Source organism: Colossoma macropomum, unplaced genomic scaffold, assembly GCF_904425465.1.
Source record: "Colossoma macropomum unplaced genomic scaffold, Colossoma_macropomum, whole genome shotgun sequence".
Classification (NCBI taxonomy): Eukaryota; Metazoa; Chordata; class Actinopteri; order Characiformes; family Serrasalmidae; genus Colossoma; species Colossoma macropomum.
Genome location: NW_023494810.1, coordinates 9,666,441 through 9,684,658, shown reverse-complemented (window position 1 = coordinate 9,684,658; position 18,218 = coordinate 9,666,441). Strand labels below are relative to the sequence as shown.

The 18,218-nt window shown below is 38.0% G+C and overlaps 1 protein-coding gene across 1 annotated transcript in view; it reads left to right on the top strand.

Annotated features, from left to right (window-relative positions):
* dock3 (dedicator of cytokinesis 3) overlaps positions 1-18,218 on the top strand; it is a 201,097-nt gene that overhangs the window by 34,707 nt on the left and 148,172 nt on the right. The window contains 2 exon segments of the mRNA XM_036559488.1: positions 10,425-10,508; positions 17,742-17,782. Coding sequence (XP_036415381.1) covers positions 10,425-10,508; positions 17,742-17,782 — 125 coding nt within the window.

Genomic DNA, 18,218 nt, shown 5'->3' with positions numbered 1-18,218 from the left:
TAAATCATGAAAGCAGGGATCAGTGCAGTGCTTTGGAACCTAATTGTTCATTTTTATAGATTGTTGTTCTACTGAATATGGATAGAAAATAATTGTTCATGACATGATTCACTTTGAATCTTTGAATAATCCTTGAAATTGACCACATCTGGACTAATTTATGAAATGGAAGTCATGGATGCAGGAGTTCCCTATTCATGAACGTTACCAGAATATGAAGTCTGGAGTTCTTGAGATTTTACATACATTCCTTTTACATTACATGATTATTTAAATGTACTTATGCAACTGTGTAACAGAATTACATTTAATTTACATTCTGTATCAAGAGATTCCCTTTGATTCCATCTCACAAACATGACAGAATTGTATTTTTTTCTTTCTACAAAACAAGACTGTACCCATAACAGTAACCAATAACTTTTCATCAAGTTCAGATCACAAAAATGTCTCTGCTTCTTTAAAAACACATTTGGTACCGATTGAAAATTTAGAAACCAAAATATCTTTGTTTCAATGAGCTACAAGTAAGAAATATTAAATTACATTAAAATTACAGTGTGATTTAATTTTCATGGGCAATGATGTCTGAAGAGTTATCTTTTGATCATTGAACAGGTCTTGTACGTAGTTAAGTTCAGTTTTTCTATTTGAATAAAGCATGATAGCAAGACATGATATTCCAGAATAATTCAAGGGCCTTAAAACAGCAATTCAGATCTCATCCTGTTACATCATACCAAGAGACATTCAGGTTCTAATGCCCTAGCTCTTAAATTTCAGCCTATTTTGTGCATGAATAGTTTCTTTTGAAGAGTTGATATTGAAGTTCTTGCTTTTAGGTTAGAGTATAGTGAACTCTTGAGTGCAAGGTCCTAAAATGCTTTGACAGTTCTTTACTGGACCACTGTGAAATGGTTCAAAATGACACTGAGAAGGCTATTTCTACAGTGACCAACTGAAGGACTCTAAAATGGTTCTACCTGGAAATTTTTCTTTTTAAGAAATTAGCTTTTAGACTTTCTTTAAAATTAAGATGTAACCCCTTAAATTTTCATGCTTATTACATACTATGACTTATTATTCAGTATATAGAGGGACTTCAATGCAACTGGTTTGAGCTATTCTAAGCCATTTAGGGGGTTAAACTACTGACATTTGTGTTTTTGCCTGGGGTTCTTGTCTTGAGCTCTAGTATGTTTTTTTATTCCTGTCCTCTCAATGGTAGGGAGTTGCCTTTAAGGCTTCCACTTATCTTCTGCATCCCTAGCTTTGAGATCTCAAAAGAGAACTAGAATGAGTTTATTTTCAGACTGCGAGATGGCTACACCAACAAGATCTGGTGCTGAAATACCTAGAGTGTAAGGGCACAGTAGTAAATATAAATACAGATGGTATGATACCACTTTTTCTTCTCTGGTACCGATACTGAAACCTTAAATATCTGCCCATACCTGTCAGATACCAACGCCAATCCGGTGTTTTTCACTTATAAATAAAATGCTCTAAAAAGACAAACGGTAGTAGGGATGGACAGTGGTATCGGAATCATGTTGATAGTGATATTTCAAACCAGTATTTAATGCCATGTTTGCTTTGAAGAGCAGAGTGTTTTTAGCATTGACAGATATGTTGATTTCTCATATCAATGCATTCCTAAAAGTGAGTGTGAGGTATTTCCGGCTGGATTTGTTATAGGACTAGATCGGATTCATTCTTTATTTTTCGTAGGGTATCCGATCCAGCGTTTTCTGCTGTATCGGCCCAAACCCCGATAGAAGTGTAATGTTTCACCCCTTCATGGTTTAATCCAGCACTCGGTTTCTGGGCCACTGTTCGGTTTGTATGCATCCCATTTTGAACATCAGATTTTTTTCATAACACATAAGTTTAATGCATTTTCTTGACTGTGGTTTTGGACCAGATAATTGTAAGCCAATTATCTGGCATTATGTAATGTTTAAGTGTTTAAGCCATAGACTAAAAATTCTGTTTTTCACTCGAAACAAAGACCAGTAGGGAAATTGAAGTACTTCATTATCGTGATGCAAATCACTAACTAATCATTATATTAATGGAGAATGTAAATTAACATGTAAATATAAGTTTATTAAGCATTTTAGTTTGTATTCAGTTATTGTAATGGAAAGCTGTGGGCTGCATATATGTGCAGCTATCATTTTATATGCTAGGAATTGAAGCAGTCATACTGTTCCATGACACTAAATTTCCAGCAAAGGCTGCAGCTTTTTTGTAATGTTGTATCTTTCCACAGACACCCAAAGACCCAAATCAGTCAGTTAGTGGAGAGAGCATTAGGCTGCTTTGAAGTGTTCACAATTTAATGGGGAAAAAAGGTTTCCCACAAGGAGGCACCACATGAACACAGTTCGAAGTTGGATGATGAAGTCAGAATTTTGAACTGGCTGAGTTATGACATCAGTGCCATTTTAATACAGATCATCAACAGAAAGAAATCAAATAACATTAGAAAAATGGCAGTGTTGAAGGTGTGAGTAATTTTAAATATGTATAATTAGCAAATTATTTCTGCTTCATTTGTGTTTGAAAACACTGATAAAATAGGCCAGAATCATTAGATGCCAGCTGATTTCACCACCTGTATTTTTTTTTCTCATTTCACGAACCACATGAGTTGGGCAAAAGCCTCCTTGGACAAAACTACAGCTTGATTCTCACTTAAAAGCAGCATTAGCCCTGTTGTGGAGAGCTAGCTGGCTGATCAGCACTGGCCCTGCCTGGCCACAGGCTCATCACAGTGAAGGCGCTCACTAGAGCATGCAGAAATGCGCTGTCTGTAATTCTGCAATTAGCAGAGAATGCCCCCTCTGCAGCTGGCCATTCGTGTGCCAGTCTTTACATATCCTGGTCTGTGAATTAAAGCAGTAACAAGGAAAGCAAATGTAATGGCTAGCTGTTAGCAATTACTTGTGGAGGTTTTGTTCAGGAACTCTCGGGAGTTAAAATAGCCCTGAGGGGAAAGTGTGGACAAGGTTGTGATTTCCTCAGGGAGCACCGGACAGAATGACCAGGCCAGTCAACTATGAGGCCCCGCTGAATTCTGACCTCTTAAACTAGCTTCCAGTCACTCTCTTTTTTGCTCTTTTTCTATGTCTTAGTCAGGGTTCGCCACTCAGTCTGTTGCTAAATGTAATTGAAATGACATTTTGATTAAAACCGGCATGGCCTCTGCAAAGAGATCAGATGTAGTAGAGCTGAAACACTTTCACAAGCCCTCTTTTTCAATATCCACCCACAAAGGGCCGTGAGCACAGACTGATAACTGATGGAAACTTTAAAACCCCTCGGCCATGACACCCTTACTTAGGCCAGATGTTTGAATTATTTTTCCATGACCCCAGTGACATCAGCACTTTCCTCCTTGTACTTTCAGTTGTGGGCAGCTACATGGGCACTTTACTAAACGTAGGTGTCCTAGGTTCAAACCATCCACCAGAACACAGGCATAGAGATTACAGCCCTTTTATATTTCAATTTTCTTTAAAAAAGATCCCCTGCTCACAGAGTAAACCACAACAGCTCACCTCCCTAATCCCCCTGTCTCATCCACCACCCCCCATCACAAGCCAACAACAACAACAACTCAAACAATGAAAAGTGTATTACTGCAGTGAGGAGAGTGAAATGAAAGAGTGATGGGTATTCTCTTGTGGCTGAACGGTCAGCTGAGCCTCATTGTTAGTGTAACGTGTGAGAGCAGGAATAAATGTGGAGCACTAGGCTCTATTTGTAGCAGTGGTTGGATTAACACTGTGTGCATCTGGCAGCTTATATTAACCCTGTCTATGCTGGCCTTCCCTTTAACAGAATACATCCGATTTCTTTTTTGTTATTTTCATGCATATGGCCTTGAGCCAGAAAAACTAGCACAGATTTGATACTGAGTATCAGTATTGGGCTTAAATCAGCAGAAAGTGCTGGATTGGATATTGCAGGAAAGAAGAATGAGTCAGATCCAGTTCTGTAACAGTGATAACAGTAACTACACGATAATGCAAGTGTTGCACAATAATGTCTTATTACTGTCAGATGAGAGCTCAACAAAGTTGTGTACCTATGAAGTTTATGTTTAGAATGGCTTTGGGCTTCAATTTATATACATGAGTTCAACTGAATAAGAAAAACCTGTTTTGTATTAGTCATGTTGTTTGAATATATAGGGTAGAAAAGTATTTGAGTAGTTTGAGCATAATAGCCTGCTTTTAGATGGCCATCTTATGTGACATGCTCCAAATATTCAAAATATTTCATACAGTTTATTTTGAAACGTAGTAGTTTTTACTCATGGTTTCAGAGTTGATAATGGTATTGGAAAAGAAAAAGTAGTATTGTGCCATCTAAAGCAGGAAAAAAAGATCTTCATTATGAAAAAGTTTGTTGTCCAACTGCTAACACACTGCATTGTGCAATAATTTCTCTTCTTTTTTATCAGAATGCATGATTTGCTGTGATGTTTCTTTATCTGATGAACAGGGTAGATCTAGGATATGGCTTCCCGTGGAATTAAAGGAAGCCTCTGTGTTTACAACACAGAACAAACAATAGTGCCACATGCTGTGTCATAACATGGGCTCTCTTCTTGGAAAGCTCTTGACATCACATCGTAGTCCTCTCAGCTGAAAGTGTAGCTCTAGTTGTCTTCTCATAGAGTTTCTAGTTCATAGTTTAGACATAATTATAATTATTTTAGTGATCTCTGTTAGTTTTAGTTTCTCTCCTGTGCTTTCTATGCATCTTTTACACATTTTTTCTAGGGCTACTGCTATTAATTATATTAGTAACTAATTACATTAGTAATCTACATTAATAATAACCAGTACTTTACTAATTACGTTAGTAATCTACCAGTTATTTTGACAATAAATTGAAAAAAGTTGAAACTTGATTAACTTAACAGTAACAAACTATGTGCAGCCTGTTGAAGGTTCCAAAATACCTTATTGGAAAAAGAAACAAGGAAGCATTTCAAAAACTAATCACTGCAGGTGAAGGTACATTGTCATCAGTGACTTTTTTACATTGAGTAGTTTTCTTACCTGAACCAAAACCATTACAGAGAAAACTCATGCATGGTTTCAGTATCCGGGTGCGAGTTCTACAGACATCCTCCACCCCTCAGAGGGCACGGATGATGGATGCCAGCTCTCCACAGGCAAATAGCCCATTCAGTTTATTTGCTGTGGCAGCCGGCAGCGTGCCCAGGCTGGGAATGAGGGTCCAAAGTGTTTAGGTAAAATAGACTTCGGATGAGAGCATCACTAAACGCAATGTGCAACAGCTGCTCCGCTCCTGTCTCATCGATTTGGTTTATTGTCACCCTCAGGCTGTTGCAAGCACATTTTGCCAAAGTTCGTGTCAAAGATTTTCGAAAGTACTGTCCACTGGCCCCAGAGCAAGCATACAGTGCTTTAACTGATTTGAATTTATGCACAGTGATTCGTGTTAGAGGCAGAAAATAGAGCCTATATCATGGAAATATTGTGGTCAGTGCTTTGCTTTCTCAAGACTAAACTCTTATTAGGTTGGGAACACTGAGAAAGTGATTCTCCTCACCCACAGCCAGCTCAGTGCTTCACACATCTTGTTCAATGCCTGTAGCTGTTTCGAAGGCCGGACTTTGTGTGGAATTAATTAATGTGCATGAGCGGTTTTGGCATCTGTTTCTCATCCACTAATTTGAGCAATGTCTGATAACTGCTTCTCCCAATGAAGGCCTATTTATGTCTGTGCATTTACTGTTTTATCACATCCAGTTTCTATCTCTAACTCTTAGTCTTTGTTCTGTAGGGCATATTTATTGTTTGTTATCACGGTACCTGTCTTTGCAAGTATTGATATTGTAGAAGGCTGGAATATGCAAAAAAGTGTCATAGGCATCTTCGCCATTCATAGTTCCAGACGAATGTTTCTGTGCGTGCTGTGATGAATAAAGGTGTTCATGTAATATACAATCAGTTATTTGGGTCAAAATAAGACCTTTAACCATGTCACAATATTAACTGACCAATGCATTTTAATAGAATTGTTTTAAGCTTCAGTATCAAGTTCAAGAGCACGTCAGACTGGTTTACTTCAATTTATTTTGCTTGGATAGAACAAAAGAGAGATCATTGTTCATTTAGGATGCAAAATCATATAGTACTAGTGCATTAGAAAATATAAAATTATATTTTTGGCTTCCTTCAAGGTTCTCAGATTGTAATAATAATTATGGCATAGCTGTACTACAGATATCATACTCATTTAACCACAGCATGATATTATTATAAGGATATGTTGTCTAAATGTTGTTTAAATCTTGGTCATATTATTAGAAGTAGGACCCATGTAGTGGAAGCTTTTCATCTTTAGCTGAAATTTGGTTACAACTGTAGGAGAGACTCATGAGAGAGAATGAGAGAGAGAGAGAAATCTGGTAAAATCTCTTGTGCAGAAGCAGACAGAAGATTCCCTGAGGGCCATTAAACACACTGCCATCTAGTGTTGCACAGCTTTACTACAGTTTTATTGAAAGAATCAGAACAGAAACAACTTCCTCTCAAGGGCTAATAATGTTGTAAGTTAGAAAAATCAGTTTTTGTCCTCTTTCAATCTGTATGTGCATTAATATGCAAACACATTTTTCCAGTCCATAATGAACTTTTGTGAAGCGTGGTTCCTGCTTTTGTTCTTATTTTGCTTGACAGGCCAAACATTTTAATAGGACAGAAGGGGTCAGTGCCTTTGGGGCTGTCATGTCCTTTAAGAAAGAATACATTCATGCAAACTAACATGGATTTGCTTGTATGTCATCTTTGCTGCATTTGTATGGCCACTAAATTAGCATATGCATCACCACGAATAGGGAGGGAGTGATATGAGTAGCCTGCTATTGTGTTAAGGTTGAGTTAAAGTTGAAACTGCTTTACTAACCTGCTTCTTGTCTTGCTGGAGGCTGTAAGTTTACTTCACTATGACAAGTGAATCGCACTAATCACATGTATGCACACACGCACACGGTCACTGCCATGGACGCTGGTGCTGGCAGGCACTGTGGCGAATGCTAATTTAACAAGCTATTTGCCTTAATTAAAATGTAATCTCTTTCTCAGGCCATGTTGTTTTTCTCATTGGCTCCCCTCTCTGTTGCGGTGAATGGCTGGCATGTTTGATTTTAGACTAAAATAGTTGTTCACAGAGCAATTGAGTGAATCATAGTTTGCCAGTAGTTAATGTACTAAAGTAGTAAATGCGGTTATTGTGGCCAACTATGACTATCAGTGAGTATGTTTTTGTATGTTACTAAGTGGCCTCTATTAGCCTTCATTCATTTTTAGCACCAGTAACATTTTTTCAGTTTAGAAAGTTATGAATCAAACGTTTGGCCATTTCAGATTTGATAAATGGTGACTTGAACGGTAGCTGTTATACGTTTTGTCTTTCAAACCTTTTTGTTTTAGTAAAAATACAGTAACCGTATAGAAAATGTCTGTGGTTTTGCATGCATTCATAGTATTTTTGGTACAGTCCCTCTTGAAAAACTTTTAATGATGCTTTGATTTATTTTCTGCAAATAGATTTCTGTCAGTAGTCCTTCAAGTGCCTTCTTGGAACTTGCAGCAGACACTCCCGAACAAGCATTAAATATTAAAGTGGAGCCTTTGAAGACACATTAAAAATGACATGATGTCATCAGAATGAGTAAATGAACAAGATAAACACTTGAGATGTCGTCTCCCAGTCTGTGCATTAAATCTGATGGTTTCGTGGTTGAAAACAGCATTAAGCAGGATTATTAGGCTGAAGTCTTGCTGTTGGGGTTTATCTTGTTTAAATACAAACCACTGAGGAATTTTCTTCTGAAGAGGCAATGTTCACCATAACATTATCATCAGGGTAGTAGAACAACAATTGACATTTCTCCTTCTTAGTGAATCCTTAACTGTTTTTATAACCAAAACTATACGCCATATGAAAACACATTACCCTCCTTGTCCTTTAATTGGACAAGCATTTGAAAGCTATGAATCTTGACAGTGTGTTCCCTGCAGATGCCAGGTGAGGCTCTTATCGCCTGTGTGCTTTTCAGCTTTAAGGAATAGCTTCAAAGAGTGCTGCTTCTTCTCCGAATTTCTTTTTTGCCCTGCATTCTGCATGCTGCAGCTCAGTTGCTTAGGAATAGCACAAACAGTTAGCCTCTACACAGTTTGTGCTAGAAAGCACTACTGTGGACCTGAATGTTGAATTCACAGAGGCACCGGAAGATTCCTGTGTACCACCCCAGCTTGGCAAAAACAGACCATGATGGTGAACCACAGATGAAAACAGATTTAGAGACATTCACTGAGGCTTTGCAGATATGGACGTGCGGGTTGGACTACGACTGTCTGACCATTATAATCTCTTCCTAATATAATCAGCATGACCATGGGTGGCAGATTTCCCAGGACGGGACTTATTTCAGCTGAAAAACACTACGCAAGCAGAATTTAATCTAGAGGTGCCTGTGCTCATTTTAGAACTATTTCATCATTCTCAGACACACATATGTATCTCAAAACTGTTCATTAAGAAGATCTCTAATGATTATTTAATGATTTTTATTTTATGTAGACATCCGTTTGCATGATTCAGAAAGACAGTATCAGGATACGCCTTGTAAATGAGACGATACAATGAAAAGAAACTCTTTTGTGCTAGCTGACCAGAAGAAATGTGCTTCACAAACAACCTACATGTGGTCACTGTAGTTTTTGTTTATACAGTAGTAAGGAGAAGATGTATTGGTATATCAAAGTACGACAAGCCAAAGGGGAATAACTTATTCACTTTTTTTTATGCTAGTCACACTATCAAACGTAAAATACAGTGCTCTCGGTAGCTAAATGAACTGTGACACAGTTTTTTGTTGTTTTGGCTCGTGAGTCTGGAAAATTAGACGAAGCCAGAATATGAAATGCGTCATGAACTCAGTTATGGAAAAAAAAAAGATTATGAAAATAATAAGTGTGTCAGAATCTCAATTATAGAAAAAGGGCACAGTTGTGTCAGAGACTACTATAAAAGAGACTAGTTATAGACAATTTGTGTAAATGCCTCTGGTTAAAATGGATGAGCTGTGTACAAAGAGGGCTCTGATTTCTATGTGGTTTGCCTAATAAACGTAAATATTGTTGAGTTAAATCTGACATTCTGCACTTTTAGCCTCATACTCACTATTTTATTTCAAATCCAATGTGCTGGAGTACAGAGCTAAAAAACAAAAAAAAAGGAGACAAAAACTGCCACTGTCTATTTAAACCAATGTATGTGTTTTCTGTTTTCTGTGAAGGCACTGCACTGCATTCACCACATAATACACTGAATGTTTTATGGCCTGAATGCTCCAGTGATGCTCACATTGATTGAAGGCCAGTTCACCCCATCTCCAGTTTTAATTTATTATTATTGAAGTGTTTTACCATCTCTGACATATCTTGAATTAACTAAATGCATAAATGATAGAATAAAGTACTTGTCTACTTCGAATATTAGGCTATTAGAATATTAGGCTGCAGTGTGGCAATGAAAAGAAACTGAAGCGTTGGATTTGATAGAGCACAGCTGCAGCACAGAGATGACCTGGATGGGAATAGAGCTTAGTTTTAGAGGCTTAGCTTAAAACAAAAGAAAACAGTGGGATGGCCTGGGTTGCTAGTGGTTTACAGAGACTGCAAATTCAGAGGGAGAGTCTTCCCAGGAAATACGAAAAGCATGCAGGCTTTATAAACATATACATTTACTCAGTACAAGAATGTACACCATGAATGTTTTGTCTTATCTTTATTTTGAAATCAAAACATTAATCAGTATTTAATTCAAGTTTTTTTTTTTATTATTTAAAGTCAATCAGAAACCAAAATTAAAGTCAATTAACCAATAATAGCTTGTTTCACACCCCTCCCCCACCTGTCACCAAGCTAAACTGCTGAGCTAGCTCAGAAATGCCGTGTTTTATTCAGAATTATGTCACAATATAGAAGGAAAATGCGCTGATTTCTTCTTCATATTGACTTTAAGTGTTCTGAACTCCCTGAGTCATCCTGCAAAGCGCTTGAATCATTGCACATGATTCAAATGTATCAGTCAAGCGCATATGAATGAAATGTGTAACATCACAATTCTTGCCAGAAGAAGCAAATTGAAAGACAATAATTGTGTACTTGTAGCACATTTCATTCATGTTCAAACAGTGGACACGTTTGAATGATGAATGATGAATAATTTTCTCAGTGTACATCAACTGTCAGTGATGTTCTACAGATTTTACTCACACAGGAAGAAGGTGATTGCAGCAGTTACATGACACTGTACACAGTCCTGGGTTTCTTTCTCATCCCTTTTTTTCTGTCTGTTCTTCACAGTGATATGCAGCTTCCGGGGCTCAGTGTCTCATGGCTTGACTCTAGAGATTGGAGAGACTGTTCAGATCCTGGAAAAGTGTGAGGGTAAGTCACTGTTGCAACAAAATAACCCTGAAAAATGACCTGAAGTCGCCATGAGTTTTTTAGCACTTTTATACAGCGTAAAATGTGGGGAGATGTGGGTATCATTTATTTTATAAAGCACTATTTATAAATACACTATTCACTTTGTAGCGTCCCGTTTTGACATCTCACTTCCTTTTCACTTACTGCTGCAGCCATGTACTTTTCATAAGCTCCGTTAGCTAGCTGCTTATTACTAACCCCCTAAACTCCAAGTATACTTTGGCAGGTCCAGACTTCCCTTCCTCATCTTCACACCTGACATTGGTTTCATAATACTGAATACTTCATAGCAGTTGGTGGATATGTCTTCATATTAATGAATGAAAGTGGTTTAAATATTGCCAGCTGATTCTTGTTAGCCAGCTTTAGATAGCTTTTTGTTTCATTAGCTTGTATTTGTGAAGGTATTCCACTCATCTTTTGGTGCTGCTGATGGCCAGTTACATGCTGAATGTGCTAACATCGATACGTCATTGGTATTTCTGAGACGTGGCTGCATGGGAGATTCTGGACTAGACATGTTAGCCTTCTCAGATAATGAGTCTGATGGCGTGACATTAGCTACGGCCGTCCTCCCCTACCAGAATGATTTGAGCCGAAGCCCACGCTTGGATCTCCCGGGAAAGAGCAGCCGCGCTGACACTGTCAATGAGAGGCGAAGCAGCTTCGACGTGTCTGCGCTAAAGCTCAGATAGAGGTGCGGAGGTGGAAATGCTGCTGGGTACTCAACACGAGTACTGTAGAGCAGATCATTCAGATCATTTAGCCAAACAGCGAGGAAATTGCTGAAAGAGGTTAGAACAGAGGTATTGATTACTCAGGATTATCTGCATTTCTACGCTGTTTGGGTTACATGCTAATGTAATGGTAGAGTTCGACAATAATGGCAGCAGAGCAACCAAAACATATTAAGGTTGAAGTAGGAGTGAGGTGCACAAATACTTTGGCAAGCTGAGATGCTAATGAATCGCTTTATGAAATAGTTTGAGAATCTCACTGAAAAAAAATGACTTAGTGACTTTCTTACTCCAAAACTCAATGCGCAGTCCTCCAAGTAATATATCTCTCCATGTTTTACTGCCCTCTGGGTTTCTGAAAGAGAAGCGGGTTGGTTGCCATATGTCGCTACTTAAAGGTCACTCAAAGAGCATGCTCATTCACGTTCCCTGTCACTGTCCATGGCTTTAGCGTGACATTTGAAGCCTCCAGGAATAGAGATGGCACAGGAATTTGGAGTTAGCTGCCCCATGTTCAGTGATCTGTTGCCTGTTAACTGGGAGAGAAATATGTTTCAATCTGTGAAAGTGCCCTTAGCTCGAGGCAGGGTAGGTGTCTTTTGACTCTAAATTCAAAAGTCTTGATTTCTTTGCTGTGGCTCACGACTGGACACCTCTGTATTCTGCTGTGTTAAGTTGAATGCTCCAATAAGCTGATAATGGAAAGATTAACATATGGCACATTTTCAGGCACTCCTTTTTTACTTTTGCTGTGTCGAAAAATGTGTTGAATTGAGACGTCTACTTATTGTATTGAAATAAATGATGTATATTTGGCTCCGGGATGGTGCACGTATCACATAACATCACAGTTTAATGTAGTTTTCCAGGATTCTTCACAGAAGTGTAATCAGTACCATAGCTCCAGTGTCATGCTTTTTTTCATAACATTAACCCTGGCAATAACAAAAGCTTGTTGGTGTTTAATTATTTGTCTCTCATAGTTAATTAAAATGAGTAGAGAAATTCTATTGAAAGTGCAGAATCTAAACTTTCAGTTGTCACCAGATTGTGAGTAGAAGAGGTATTTTTATCTCTGAATTTTATGAAAATGTATTACATTTTGGCTACAAATGGGAAAAGTGTGCCAAGTGGGAAAGAGTGCAGACTCAAACTTGTCGATACAGAATTATAATTCGAATGTAAATGTAGTTCATTTGGTAAGTAATTATATAACTTTGTAATTATGTAAACACATAATTATGTAGTGTAAACTAATGTAGTGCAAAGCAATAATAATAACTTCAAACGCGTAAGGATTGAAGTGAGTAAAATTCACATACTGGTTTTAACGTCATTGTGCCACGATGGTCTGAATTAGTTTGAAGCAGTGCCACCAGAACTGAGCCGTGTAAAACACAATGAGCAACTGCCACACCCACAAGATTGTTAGATTTAAGTAAATTATTCTTTAAAATAAAGTTTAGAATGCTATAAAAAGTGGTAATTTAATTGGATCTGAAGTTAGCAGAACAAAACACAATCAGATGTTTTCATTGTAGTCCCATATTGTGATGATAAGCGGTGTATGGCTCGACAAATAGAATGTGCTTGCAGGTCAGTGGATAAGCTCTGAATCAGTAGGTGAGATAAGCGTAGGTTTGGCTTCAGGGCATGGAATAATCACAGCTCAGATTCCAGGGGTGAGCAGTTCTCTGAGCGCATTGATTGTTTGCTTGCGGTCCCATGCTTTGGGAGTAATGGATCCTTGTGAAATCGAACCCTTTGAAACCTTCAGACTCTGATCTGTCATTGGCTGGTAGTCTGAAGCAGTGGATGGTTGGCAGATTGGACTGCTCAGGAAGGCAAAGCTGTTTTTTTGCCAATTTCTCTGATGGGAGCTGTGTACACACCCATGAAAATAAATATTGTCACTATCCAGTTATTTACAGACTGCACCATAATACACGTTTTCTCTGGCCTAAGCAATATCCAGTTGGAAAAATCAGTAAAATAATTTTAGCTTTGCAGAAATTATTCTACATTTGTTGGCCTGGAAATTAAGTAAAGCTGAAGTGCTGAGCACTGAAAAGGGGGAAAACAGGAAAAGATCGGGCCATCCCTCAGGTCCAGAAAGTGTGAGAGAACAAGCCACACTTTATGAAAGACATGCTGCCATCGTAACTGCAAATAACAGCCGAGATTTGACAGCCTAACTCCCTCTAGTGAAACCCTGTTGGGAGACAGACGACGCATTTCATCAGCTGTCACTCACGCTAGACTCAGTTGTATGGTTGCCCAATGTCTCCTTCATGGGAGATTCACCACACCATCTACCAGCACTGTGATAATAAATCAAGGTTGTTGCCCATAGCTAGCCTGTGGAACATGCACGATTATTGCTTCGGTTTTTGCAAGCTTTTTTATGACGTGATAGTCAGTGGACATACCTCAGAAGAATACAATATTAAGCAGTAAATAAATGTTTATAAGGACCACCTGATTTTGATCTCATTAGGGAACAACAGATATGAATATTTTGTCTTTATTACTAATTTTAACAAGCCACAAACTTCAGGGAATCCATAAAATCAGTATATTCTTATCAAAAAATAAACAACTAACGGTCATAGATAATAATAATAGTTAATGTTAAGATTCAAGATAAATTCAAGTTTTTCAAATTTTAGTGGTGTTTTGTGTTCAGTTTTACAAGGTCAGCTCACAATATTGTAACAAAGGGGAGCAGCTTGTCACAGCCTCTTTAGCAGGCTGTGTAAAGAGTGGCATAAGAACATGAAACGTTCAAAAATTCTCAGAAATGAGTGATGTTCACATCAGAGTTACTTCAGTACAATGTTGGTGCTTTATCGGTGGGATTATTGGGAACAACGATACATTTATAAAAAGCTTAATGTCTTCTGATTTTATTAAGTCAACCAATATATCAATTAGGACTTTTATATCCATTAGGCTAATTGGCCCTAGCTGACATTCATTTAACAGTGAATTATTCCTCTTAAATCCTGACTAATGCTGGAACCACTGTATATCCAGAAAAGCTCAGTCTAGACTCTGAAGCACATCTATGACATTTGCTAACTCCACAGTTCAAGTAACTAAGCAGATATAGATAGTAGAGCCACCTGATGCTGACTGGCAGCCACTTAATTTTGTAGTTAATCTCTGCCCTGGTCAAAAGCCATGAGGAAAGAGCACTAACATATATGGACTGTAGATGATTAATGCGACAGGTGCTGTGTCCTGTTTGGGACAGATGGCCACAGGTGCGTTCAGTTTAGCCAGCCGGTCATGAATATTTTCTGCTGTTGTCACAGCCAATCGGTAGCAAATGACCACATTAATGCATTAAGTCATCAGAGGAGCGTGGTCGGACCAGCATGACGTTTCAAAGTCAATACAGGAAATCTTTCCTAGTCAAGCGACCTGAATTAGGTCTTCACCTTCTCTCTCTCTCTCTGTTTCTCTCTCTTTCTCTCTCTCTTTCTCCCTCTTTTGTTTACCTTATAACATTACCCAAACCTGATATGACTCTGATCTGCTCTCTAAACCCCTCTGCTGTGTTAGCACTTTGTCTTTTTTCACATTTCAGCGTCAAATTCAGACTATCCCATTATTAATTACTTTAAGTCACATTTAATTACGAATGATTAGGCCTTAGGTAGATGCAGGTTTTTTGACCACTCCTTTAAATGACAAAAGTGATCCTACCATGAGAAACCCCCTCAGTTCTTAGTTATGGTGTATGTTTATAACATTGTCAGTTTTAGTAAGACTACTCAGTCTGAGAGACCAGATGGATTGTTCCATACAAAGGCAGACTCAGACAATGACAATGAGATTGAAATGGAGAAATCGATAAATGAGATTGAACAGAACCATCAACCTATGGCTGAATTAGATTTCGAATGAGTCCTTTAGTCTTTCATACTCGTATGGTATTGGATGAAGCGTGTCTTATGACTCTTGCCAGGGTTGAGATGGAACGGTATAGACTTGAGACAGAGAATAATTAGATTGAACATTGGTATGCTAGCCACTGTAGTCTATTTTATATCACTATATTTCTTACCCTATGAGTCTGTCTCTTACAGGAGAAAAACTGTCACGCCGCTCTTCTCACTTAAAGAGCTCATATCATAGAAATATCACTAAATTTTCCTTGCTTTTCTGAAATAAATGATTTGTTGTCTGAAATAAAAGAGTTTGATGTACTGTGTGAAGTTTCATAATTTACCGTTCACTCCTGAGACCATTTGTATTATGATAACTCTTTTCTGAATTCATGCTGATTATGTGACACCCATGAACACGTACTCATGACTGGCCACTGAGCCTACAGCAGTTTTGCCCACCCTTTCACATGAAAGCCATGTGAAGTGTTCTTGCCGCACATTTTAGCCTAGGCTGCTTTTCAGTCTTTTTCAGGCATAATTTTTGCTACATAAGGCCATACAGATATTTCAAGTAGACTTCAGGAACAAAAAGTTATTCTCTCTTTGTGTTTATTCTGTGAAAAATAAGGAAATATTTTAACTCCAAAAGGCATAAGTTAGTTTGACCCAAAAGGCATAATGATTTAAAAGTTAACACTAATAATGTTATGTTGTAAATTGGGGGTTTAGGCCATTGTTCTCCTGAAAATCTTGCTGTGTTCAACACTGCTCAAATAGATCTCACAGAAAACATCTGTTTTCTTTACAGTAGATCTTGGAAGTATTGTATATTTGTTGGCTCAGATATCTCGCCTCTGTATGTGGTAGACATCTTGTGTCGCTGGCTCTAGATGTCATCTGTACGATCTAAGCAGCCATCTGGTGGCTCTCACTATATGAGCTACTGCTTAAGTGTCTTGAATACGAGTCATATGGAAGGCTCAGGCAGCTTTTCCCTGCTCGTACTGAACAAGGTTGGCCGTGTGGTCGGCTTATAGGATCTGTGGATATACAGTCTTGTGCGCTGACATTTATCATTTTTATGTAAGACCCTTAAAGTCTGACTTATTCCACATTTTGATCCTATTTATTTGTATTACCTGCACAGAAAACAGCTGCGTCGATATGGCAGTATGCATTGGCCATTGGCTTGCAGGCAAGGTCTTTCAGTGAAACATGACATACGGTTCAAAATATGGAGAGGGATGTCCATGATTGCCTTCATGTGTTCCACGTGGCCAAAGGCTGTTTCTTTCTGTTTTGGTCCATCTCTCTGTCAGTTTTGTCTGTGTCCATTCCTCTGTCAGTTCGTCATCCATATCCATCAGACTCTTCACTCCTCCATTCCTTTTCTCTGGTATAACTTGTTCTGGTATGCCTAATATTAAGAAGCATTTGGGAAGCAAATCTAGCCCTATTACTAAGTTCAAATGAAACCTACACATGTTGTGTGCACTACTGCTTAACCTAGGCAAAACTTGTGGCAAGAAATGACTCACTTCGTACAGGCATGGATGAGAAATTAAATCCCACATCTTATCAGTGCTCCAAATTAGTAAACAAACCTTTACAAAAAGTATTCCTTAAATTCTACTCTTTAGCTTTCTGCTGAGGTTGAACTTGATTTGGTTATTGAGACAGTAATGTTTCATGCACCCACTCTCTTTTTCTCACATCTTGTCTTTTTTTTTGTTTTAAATTGAGATACAGCAAATCAAATAAACTGGTGCATGTTTTTCAAGGCTCCTGCTAATCTACAGTGCATCTTGATGATGTAGCAGTGTTGCATTACTGTGAGCAAAGTGGAAAAAAAGCTTATCATCTGTCAGCAGCTTAAAATGAGGTGTAACAGAAAAACACTGAGTTGTATTCAAAGCTGAGAACTTTAGATTGCAAATTGCAAGACCCTCTTGTAGCTTAAGATGATGCCTGTATTTAACAGGTAAATGTTCTTAGGGATTTGATGTTAGATGTAGTTTGAAAGCCCTAAAGCGGCTTCAGCTATTGCTAATCAGTTTTGTTTTCATTATTCTTAGTTCTTTGTAGAATTAAAAAGGTTTGGAATCGTCCAGGAAATGGAAATACTAGGATTAATTTAAAGATCTTTAGTGTCCTCCTGTATGTCCCTGTGAGTTTAATCAAATCAATACTTCTTGACTTTTTGAGCTGAATTTCCATGTGAGAGGACAAGAGAGAGAGAGAGAGAGAGAGAGAGAGAGAGAGAGAGAGAGAGAGAGAGGGAGAGATAGAGAGGCAATTTTAAAATAATTTTAAAATATACTGTTTCATATTTTAGTTCCTAGTTCTATTCTTAGTTACGGTGTAAACATTATTATTGTTATTATTATTATTAGTAGTAGTATTAATATTAGTATTGAATTAGTATTAGTAATATTAGTATGAACAATAACAATAACAATAATAATAACATTATTTATTTTCTTCAGTTATTTTGAGGTTGTGTCTTAAAGTGTTGAATGCTGTTGGTTAACTAAATGCATTTTATCTTTCTGTTTCAGGATGGTTCCGAGGGTTCTCCACCAAAAAACCTACTGTCAAGGTAAACACAGTAATATTCCACCTCCTAATCTGAGAATGAATTTAATTCCTTTTGTGACTCCAGAGGGCTTATTAGGATCATTACATTCAAATCTTCAAAGCTATATATTTCTACACTGGCATAAAATGAATCACAAATGTGTTTATATAATGTAAGTACATCGATCAGGCATAACATTAAAACCACCTCCTTGTTTCGAAGCTCATTGTCCATTTTATCAGCTACACTTACTATATAGGTGCACTTTGTAGTTCTACAATTACAGACTGTAGTCCATCTGTTTCTCTGCATACTTTGTTAGCCCCCTTTAACCCTGTTCTTCAGTGGTCAGGACCCCCATGGACCCTCACAGAGCAGGTACTATTTGGGTGGTGGATCATTCTCAGTACTGCAGTAACACTGATGTGGTGGTGGTGTGTTAGTCTGGTCTGAGTGG